This window comes from Heterocephalus glaber, unplaced genomic scaffold (genome assembly GCF_053883595.1).
Source record: "Heterocephalus glaber isolate CG9 unplaced genomic scaffold, H.glaber_assembly_v1.0 deba00000943, whole genome shotgun sequence".
Classification (NCBI taxonomy): domain Eukaryota; kingdom Metazoa; phylum Chordata; class Mammalia; order Rodentia; family Bathyergidae; genus Heterocephalus; species Heterocephalus glaber.
The window spans coordinates 396167-406589 of NW_028258175.1; the positions used below are offsets into that span (position 1 = coordinate 396167).

A 10423-nucleotide genomic window follows, 5' to 3' on the forward strand; every position below is an offset into this window, starting at 1 on the left:
AACTTCCCATTTACACATCAGATTAAAGGGGGAAAAAAGAAGAAAGAAAAAAGGCCTCAACTACACACATAAAACAACCACAAAAGTAGAATTTTCTCAGTCCTGTTTATACTGCAGTCAAATTTGGTGAGTGTGCTGTTGCCTCTATGCTCCCAAGTGGAGGGGCTGTGCCTTGTGAGGGTGGATCTGGATGGACCGATGAGCCTGCCTTCTCCCTCTGCAAGCAGTTCTCTGACTGCTTTTGGTTGTGCTCCTGTGTGCATTGCTAGCTGGAGGTATTTTGCCTCTGTCTTATGATCAGGTAACTTCAGTTTTGGTGGGGGCAGATTGTGGCTGGTCAAATACCGTCTTCCACTAATTTCAAAAGGAGTCTTGTTGATCTCTGCTCCCTTCCCTCCATGACAACCCCTTCGAGACAGTACCTGAGGTGTAAGCAGTGCCAGAATCAAGGGGCAGCCCAGCTTACCTCTTTAAATACCTCAGATACTGGATTTAATATGGTGCCTGTTATGATTTGTGTTTAGATGTCCCCCCAAAGCCTCATGCTGATGAGGTAGGACTTTCTTTTTCAGTGGTAGTTGAATCTGGAATGTGTGATGCTGGGGTTAAGGCCATGTGATTACTAAACCACTACATGTGAGTGATTAATTTGGCACTGCCCTAATCCTGGTAGTCTGAATAAGGTAAAAGGGGCAGAAAGATGCTGTTAAACTCTCTCTTGTTACCCTTGCTGCCTTGTGCATGCCATGTTGTTTCTCCTCTGTGATGCTTGTTTGCCATCTCAGCCTCAGAGCCAGCCGATTACGGACTGAAATTCTGTGGACTGTAAGCCAAATAAACCCTTCCTCTCTAACTTTGGGTGCTGGGTATTTTGTCTCAGCAATGGGAGGAAAGTAACTAACACAGAGCCCTATTCCTTCAGGTTGTCTTCTCATATTTGAGCATTGGTTCACCACATTTCTAAGTACTTTTGTATCCCTGTACGTTTCACCAAGATTGCCATATGCACCACTCACTCAAGTCACCAGTGATGGAAATACTAAATTAAAGGAAAGATAGCCAAATGCATCCTTACCAAGCTTCAAAAAAGAATCATCACAGGGTCGAGGATTTAGCTCAGTGGTTCCACCACCTGCCTCGCAAGCGCAAGTCCTGAGTTTGATCCCTGGCACAAAAAAAAAAAAAAGAATCATCAGAAGCTTCTGCACGGCAAGAGAAACCACCAACAGAGCTAAGCAACAACCTACCATATGGAGAAAAACTTTTACCAGCTGTTCCTCAGACAAAGGTCTACTATCTAAAATAGATAAAGAACTTAAAAAAATCACACCCCCAAAATTCAAAGACCCAATTCAAAAATGAGCATCTGAAATGAACAGACATTTCTCAGACAAAGAAGTAAAAGCAGCAAATAAACATGAAAAAATGTTCAACATCACTGGTCATTCGAGAGATGCAGATGAAAACAAAACTGAAATTCCACCTCACCCCAGAAAGAATGGCTGCTATCAAGAAATCAACCAATAGCAAATGCTGGTGGGGTTTGGGGAGAAAGGAATCCTTTTCCATTGTTGGTGGCAGTGCAGACTCGTGCAACCACTGTGGAAATCAGTATGGAGATACCTCGAACAACTAGAATTAGAGGTCTCACTTGACCCAGCTATTCCCCTGCTGGGTATCTTCCCAAAAGAATTAAAAGCATCATACCACAGCGAGAGATGCCCACCCATGTTTGTAGTGGCACAGTTTGTAATAGCTAAAACTTGGAAACAGCCCAACTGCCCATCAACTGGAGACTGAATAAAGATGTGGTTTTTTTATAAAATGGAGTACTACTCAGCCATAAAGAATGAGAAACTAGAGACATTGAGGTGATACTCTTAAGTGAAATAAATAGGACACACATGTGTAAATACCGAATAGTTTCTCTAGTGTGAAAAACTAAAAGTGTAAATAAGGTTCAAATGGTATAATAGATAATGTGAAATAGGAAGAAAAGGTCTAAAGGAATAGAGGGAGTGGGAGAGGAAGGGGAAAGGAAAGAAGGGAAAAGAAAAAATATGAGAAAAGGGAAAAATGGAAACACAGTCTCTGTAAATAGGGAGGGGTGGAGGGGTTGAAGGAAGGGCAGGAGAAGGGGGAAAAAATAAGAACCAAGATCCATCATGTACAGGTACAAGATCCCAATGAGTAATGTAACTGTATTGTATACCTAAAATGTACCAATAAAATTAATTTTTAAAAATCATCAGAGAGTAAAAATATAAAAATGTATCATCTCTCTGTATTATTAAGTCTTATCTCCCATGTGGAAAATTTAAAACAACCAATGGTACTCAACTCAATTTTAAGTAAAAATCTGCAAGATGCTTCAGTTATTTTCCAAATCAGAAATTTGTAACACTGAAATGAAAAAAAAATGTAGTTCCTCTATTTCTAAGCATTCACAAGAAGCCATCACATAGCTTGGAAGATGAAATATTCAAAAGCAGGCAAGATTTAAATATCTGCCTTTCAGAAAAAGACATTTTAAATTCGAAGGCTCTTTTATGTGATGCAACCGAAAATATTTCTGCAGGTTTACTGTCAGAAGGTAAACCAAAAAAAAAAATCTCCAGAGGTGGAAGGATGTGGCTCCAAAAAACACTTAAAAACTAATGAAATCAATTTTCCAATGAAAACAAAGAGTAGTTTCAAAAAGAAACATTTAATATGTGAAATACCTAGCTCCAAATCAGGTTTACACCGTGATATACACGACTGTGTTATAAAGGAAATATTCACCACACCAGTCTTCTCTCAGTTGGAGGCAGAAGTCAAAGAGCTGAGCAAGACCCAGATGAAGCCGAAGGGGAGAAGTTTGTCTGCACAGATTCTAGTTAACTCTGAGGGGAAAGACGATGAAAAAGAATTGCCATGGCCCCATTCTGTTATAAGCCAGATAATACAAGCATTTCCTATGGCTGCTCTTTTAGAATCTGGCATAAACAAAGTGATAGAGCTAGGAAAAGAAAACCAGATGCGTCTTCTGCTGAGAACAGAGACAGCCTCTCCAGAAGAGCCACGGGATTCCACAGCAGACTCTTCACATATCAAAAGCAAGACCAAACCTCCTTCAGGGCACAAGAGACTTATCATTCCCAGAGCAAACACTGCTGCTGCATGTGGAGCTGAACGAGATTTAAAATACCGTTCAACACCACATAAAAAGCCAGATGTGAGGCTCGATAGAGAAGAAAATGATCTAAATTCGACTTTAGAAAGTTTAGGTAACCCATTACTGGATACCTTTAGTGAGTCCGAGGTAGGAATGCTAACATCCTCTTCAAAAAGCATCTTCAATGTTTTTTTTCAAACATAATCAGTCTGAAAGAAGACAACCAGGAAAAGAATTAGCACCGCTAATCCAACACTCTTATCCAAGTGATAGAGAACATTTTGAAGAAATCCAAGGAAGCTTAAATAAAGCAGACAAAAAACCTATTTTTAGTCCAACGCTGCATGTGTTCCTAGAAGAACTCTCCGAATCAGAAATAAAAGTTTTAAAATTTGAATTAAGTAAACATATCCAACATTACCTGGTAGAAAGACTTTCAGAAGCAGGATATATCACCAAGGAGGATTTACCAGAAATCTACCAAAATCTCTATTTGATGAATGAGAAAGCAAAACTGAAAGGGCAAAATATTATTCAGGACAAATATTCAGAAACTATAAAAGAAGTTATGATCTTTATAAATAATTTTAATCATCATTTCATAGATAAACATTTAGAAATAAAACTAAGATCTTTTGTAAATGAAATTCTCCAAAACTATTTCCTTAAAAATCTTTCAGATAGCAGTTTATTTAATGAGACAGAACCTACACTAACAATGTGCTCAAATATGTCTTCCATGAGAACTAAAAGTACCTCCAAATATTTTTATGAATTAGGACAAGGTATTTCAAGGGATAATTTTGGTAGAAGGCTTGAAGTAAACATGAAATATCCTTTAGACAAATCTCTGCAAAATTATCTTGTAGCTTTATCAGAAACTGAATTATTAAATCTAAAAGTGGATTTAAGTAAACAGCTCCAGAGCATTTTTATAGAAAAACTTTTAAAATCAGGACTAATTACAGAGAAGCAACTAAAAGAGATCAACCAACATATATATTTGCTTAATTCCAGTTCCAGCCCATCAAAATATATAAAAACAGATTTACCATTTAGAGGTGAAAATCTCTTTATGGAGGAGCATTCGAAAAAGCAAAAAAAAATGTTCAAAAACTGGTCAAAGCACCACTTTACAAAATATTACTGAGGATAAACATATAGAAACAGAATTTATCAGGAAGGAAGAAAAGGAGTATTCTTCCTTACACAACTCAAAAGAAAATGCATCAACAATACAGCTACAGAAAAACAATTACTCCAGAGAAGGAGCTAAAACACTAAGTTTAATAAAAATACAACCTTATTCCAGCACTATCCAGGCAATTCCATTAAATAAGTCATCAGAAAGACTGACAGGTACATTGCTTAAGAAACACAAGGAAGAATATGTTTTCATGCAACCTTCTCAAGCAGAAGTCTCTGTGTATAAACCGGAGACTCGAGACCCATACAGTAGGCATGGTAAATTAAAAACAATTTTTTCAAAAGTTTGCTTTGAAACAACACTGAAAGTGAATCCTGTTGAAAAAAAGGAATATGTCAACACTTATAAACTGACTCTTCAAAAAAACCCTGAAGCAATATCGTCACCATTTCCAAGAATTCCTTATTGCTGTATGCCTAGGGACAATGAAGGTTATTTAAATAGCTCTACTTTCCCTTTATGCCAGGCTAACACTTTAACTCATTTCAATTTTAAGACCAAGGAACAAGCAACATTTGACCAGTGTTTTCAGAGATTGAAAGAAAATAATAACAACAACAAAAAACACCTAGTATCATTTGGGCAACACCAAACAGACATACGAACTCTGTGTATGAACCAAAATGAACTTTGCAATGAAAATTGTGTCCAGTTTCCTGAATCACAATCATTTAAATATAATGAAGATGAGAAAAATTCTCAACCATTCTTCTTCCCAGAAGTATTGAAGAGAGAAAATACAAAACTCAAGGTTCAAAAGGAAAGAAAATGTGCTGGTAAATCAAAAAAGTTGTCTAACTGCACAGGAAGGCTGTTACCACCTGCTCTTCCCACCACAGCCATCTGTCTAAGGAAATCCATTCCAAAGACTTGGCTTCATTGGACTCCAAGAACAACCATACACGTAAGAATGGTTTTTCTGTTTTCCATTTCCATACTTGGCTAAGTTCTGTAAATAATTTGCCTTAGTATATTATGCCTGTATGCAAGTAGATGTGTAATTTTAATTGCCCCAAAATATATAGTCCTCTAAGTTTAAATATTTTTCTAAAATTCAAGTATCACCACACTTGATTCAAAATATAATCAGGAAACCATGGAACTGTTAATGTTCCTAGTGTCTTTGTATGGAATAAAATGTACACTCCTTGGGACACAAATTTTTCAGAAGTGCCCTTTCCCCTGGGCAGAGCCTCCAGGCTGACTCAGCTCAGACCCAAGGCACACTCTGGACATGGGGCTGGACCTCAGCCTCGACTCAAGCTATCCAGGGGCTGTAGGGTGACACATCCTGTCCAACCATTAGCAGGCCAGGTACTGTCAGACAACTGAGATTTTTCCTTCCCCAGACATACAAGACTTTTTTCAGAGAGGTGAATTATTTATTTGAGTAAATAAATATTAAGTTTCTACTATGTGCCAGCTATTCTGCTGATAATTAGGGATATGCAGAATTAATAATCATTGGATTATGAATTAAAATTGGTTAATTTAATGTCTACTCTTTTCTTCCTTCTGCTATATCATACATGGAGATTTTGTGAAATAAAATCTTTTCTGAATATTAACATAAAAATAGAATGGCAAATCTTCTACTAGATTTCATATAAACTATTCTAAAGCAAAGTTAAAATCTAGGAATAAAAAGAGTTTATTTTAGTTTTCCAGACCACTGCTCTTTTTTTTTTTTTTTGGTACCAGGGGATCAAACTCAGGTCCTTGCACTTGCGAGGCAGGCAGCAGAACCACTGAGCTAAATCCCCATCCCTGCTCTTCTTTGTTAGTATGTATAACAGACATGACTCATACTTATGAAAATGTATATTAAATTGATAATTTTATGTGTATAATTCTGCCTTTAAATGAGAAAATAAGTCTAATTTCAGAATAGTTTATTTAGATTGGTTTTCCATAGTAAAAGGAGTTATTTATAGTGGCAGGGCAAATATTATATAGCTATGAATTATATAGAATAGTTGTACAGTTAAATATTCTGTTAGCTATATAGTCTAGGTTAAATATCAGTACAGTTTATATTCTTAATTTTTCTTTTCTATCTAAATTCAGTAATTTAGTATTTAACTAGCATGTGTTTGAGCATACGAGAAAAAGGAAGAGATAGATTCATATTTTTTAGAGAAAAAAGACTTTCTGAAGTTCCTTTAAACAAATCTCTAATATTCCCTCTTCAAATGAAGTAAGAAATAGTGTTTATGTTAAGTAGGGTAAAATCATACATAACCTCACAAGCTTTCCCTAAGACTGTGCAAGGGAAGTAGAAACGCTATCGTCTCCCTCTGTCAGGCCAACTGTCCCTAAACTTTCCTGTCTAGTTAAATACAGAGAATTGAATGCTAAGAGGGTGTCTGTCAGAGAAACAGAAAGACATTCCTAAAATCTAGTGGTCTCCCAAAGGAATCAGAATAGGAAGGGGGGGGGGGCGGAGAGACAGAGACAGGAGAGGGGAAAGGAGAGAGGAAGAAAGGGGAAGAGAAAGAAAGGAGAAAAGGGAAGAGAAGGAAGAAAGAAGAGGAGAGAGAGGCTGAGGAGTTGTAGGCACTCCCAGAAGAGGAGCCAGCCAGCGGCACGCGTCTCCGAGCCCTGCCACTGGCACAAGGGCAGCCGGTCACAGGCTGTGGGAAGGAAGTCAGCGCACTTGCCTTCACAGCAGAAACTGCAGTAATGCGGCTTACCTTAGGGTCCTATGGGCATCAGGAGCAGACTGTCTCCCTGTCTTCTCCAAACTCAGGCAGAAGTATGAAGTAGGGGACTGGTCTTTAGACTTTTCCTATCTTCTTTTTTGGAAATCTCTTTTTGATCAGTTTTGCTCAGCCTTCCTTACCTGGCCTTCTGTTAGTTCACTCTCACCTCGTCTCCAATCAAAGCAGCCCTTTCCCTTGCTGTGGCTACGTCTTCAAGGTATAAAGACATAAACTGCTGAGAAAACTGCACTAGTAGGAGGATGGTTAATACTGTTTTAGGGGTATACACAGATTATTATATTTTTATTGTAAAATCCAACCATATTATTAAAAATTTGAAAAAAAGAGAATTGCCACCTTTTCTCTTATTATTTTGATATATATCTTTCCAATTATTTTCCTGAATGTTGTACTTGTTTTTATTCTTGGAATGTACATAAAATTTTTAAAGTAAACTACAACCATATTCTTGGATGTGGTTTTCTTTCTCTCTTTCTCTCTCTCCATATTTATGCATATATACTGACACAAGTATTTATTAAATTAACTTTTAAAGACTGAAACATCAAAGTTTGGGTGATACAAGAATTAAGATATTAAAAGTTCATAATTTATATTTGGAGTCAGGGTAGAGACATTTTTGTAGACAAAAATTGCAAAGTAGGCTAGCCAGCTTTGCCTAGGAGTCTGACCCCTGAGAACAATTCTTTTAAGTTTTTCTGGTTTCCAGCTTCACATTTTCCATCTGTTTTGAAATAATAGATACTTTGAAACAACAATATTTTTTAAAGCATGATTTCTAAGGTAGTTACCTAACAGGAAGCATGGGGTATAGGGCCTGAACTTGAGAACTGTCTAAGAAATGCACAGTACCTTTACTCTCTCTCTCTAACTGTTGCTATTACAAACTTTAGTCCTTATCAATTTAAAATGTATTTTTAAAAACCTAATTTACCAATTTAATGTTTTATTTTACCATTTAGGATTGTTTGGATAAATATGAGGATTTATATGTGAACCCAGTTAAGCATCCTACAAAAACAAAATCAAGAGCAAGACTTGTAGGAAAGAACCCAGATGATAGCCATAATCAGGGAAAACATGTTGCAAGACCTTATACTGCTCCAGACCCTAACAAACAACAAGAAAGCTACACTAGAAAATTTCCAAGTCCTCGAATGGTTTCAGCAGGCTTAATCCACATCAATGATTCAACTCTAGACCATACTATGAATAAAATGTGGCCCCCCCAAAATTAAAAGAAGATACTGAAAAATGTTGCTCATTTGTGATATTAAAATATTAATGTTAAGTGGATCAGAATGATATGTGACTCAAAATATCCATTAACAAAATGGTCTGGAGATCTGTTCTTGTATGTTATTGATTAGAAGTTAGCAACCAAATTCCATCTTATGAGAAACATTTTGTTATGACTAAAATGAAAAATGAACACATTTGAAGTAAACATGTTTTTGTTTGTGAATCAAACAAAACCCAGGGAACAAACTGAGAAATAGATATTCAGTTGATATTCATTAGTAAAGTCCCCACACTCCAACTTTTTCCCTTAGAAGGATGAATTGAAATCAAATATATCCTCTGACATCCCCGCCTTTGTTACCAGTTCTCAGGTTCTGTGTTTGCAGTTATCTGTGCTCAGCCTCTTGTTATGACTAAATTTTACTCTTCAACACTCATTATGTTCCTAGATTCAGCAGTCTGAAATTCTCTGGGCCTATAGCTCTTCTGTTAATTTTAACATTGATATTGCATTTTTGTATACCATGAATAAGGATAATAAAGAAAAGATTTAATACTAAATTCCGAGGCATTACTTACCCGGAAGTAACTTTCTAACTCACTTGAAAAACTGTGAAAAAACACTTTTAATTGCACCAAACTCAGGAAACTGGATAAAACTTTAGAAAGTCATAATATGTGGTCTATCTTGTTAAATTAACATAGCATTCAAATTAGAGATTTCCAAGAGCTGGTTCTATTTTTATAAAGCACAGTATTTATTGAACCCTGGTTCATTCTTAAAGAATAAAAATTTCAATTTACAGAATTTTTCTCAGCTCCATAAAGACCACAAAGGTCATGGAGTTTAAATAGAATTGCCTAATGGAAAACATAATTCCTGGCCACTCATGCAGTGTTATAATCAAGGTAGTAATTTTTTATAGGTACTGAGAATTTCCAATAGTCCTCAAACTTGACTTTACAATAATGCGAAATGAATATTCATGCAGTAGAAACTATACATAGAATTCTGATGTTTTCCTAGATTGGTGATACAAAATAGAATACTCTTTCTTAATTATTATAGAAAAGCAAGAAATAACTTATAAAGGTAAGCCCATTGGAATTATAGCATACTTCTCAACACAAACCTTAAAGATGAGGAGAACTCAAAGTGTTTCAGGAAGTCAATTTATATCTCAGGCTGATATATCCTGCAAAACTATCTTTCAGAATGCTTGGAGAAATAAGATATTTTCGTGACAAAGAACACCTAAACAAATTCATGACCTCCAAATCAGTACTCCAAAAAGTTCTGAAAGATACCCTGGAAAACAACAATGAAGCCAACAGTGACAAAAAAGTCTAACAGAATAAATATACTAGGCAGAATGACCAGTTAAGTAGAAGGGAAAGATAGGGAATCAGCAACAGGAAAATAAGGCAATGACAAGAATAGATAACTATTCATAATAACTCTCAATGCAAATGGTCTCAATTCTCCCAATCAAAAACACGGATTGGCAGAACAGATCAAGAAATAAACTCCAGCCAGGCATTGCAGGACATGCCTATGATCCCAGCACTCAGGAGGTTGAGGCAGGAGGATTGCCAAGAGTTTGAAGCCAGCCAGACTAAACTCACTAGACATAGTGAGTTTAAGTATAGCCTGAACTACATGGTGAGACTCTGTCAAAAAAAAAAAAAAGAAAAAGAAAAAGGAACTCCAATGGCATTCTGTACACAAGAAACACATTTAACCCCAAAAGAAATCAGACTAAAAGTCAAAGGATGGAAAACAACACTCTACCTAAAGGTGTTATGGCTCATGTCTAAAATACCTCCCAAAGCCTCATGCACTATCCTGGGTGGGCTTTTGGGAGTGGCTAGATCATGAGTGATACTGGATTATGGGTGTGTAATAATTGGATTAGTCCACTAATTGGTTTAGCATAGTTCTGGGTGTGGATAATGGGAAGACTCACCCTTAGGTGTTGGTGGCACCATCCAATAGGCTAGTAGCCTGAATGAAATAAAAAGGGAAAAGAAGGCTTACTACTAGCTGCCTCCTGCCTGCACACCAGGAACCATTTCTCCTATGCCATGCTGTCC

The 10423-nt window shown here is 36.6% G+C and overlaps 1 protein-coding gene and 1 pseudogene across 5 annotated transcripts in view; both read left to right on the forward strand.

The window, feature by feature from the left end:
• Catspert (catsper channel auxiliary subunit tau) overlaps positions 1 to 8694 on the forward strand; it is a 122786-nt gene extending 114092 nt beyond the window's left edge. The window contains exons 14-15 of one of the 5 annotated variants that reach the window (XM_021237516.2): positions 5084 to 5268; positions 8050 to 8694. In XM_021237516.2, coding sequence (XP_021093175.1) covers positions 5084 to 5268; positions 8050 to 8325 — 461 coding nt within the window. In that variant the 3' untranslated portion in view covers positions 8326 to 8694. The remainder of the gene's footprint in view (positions 1 to 5083; positions 5269 to 8049) is intronic. The other 4 variants (XM_021237513.2, XM_021237514.2, XM_087208958.1 and 1 more) reach the window with 4 other exon arrangements.
• Positions 2027 to 3361, forward strand: LOC147828608 (cation channel sperm-associated targeting subunit tau pseudogene; annotated as a pseudogene).
• Positions 8695 to 10423: the final 1729 nt, after the last annotated feature.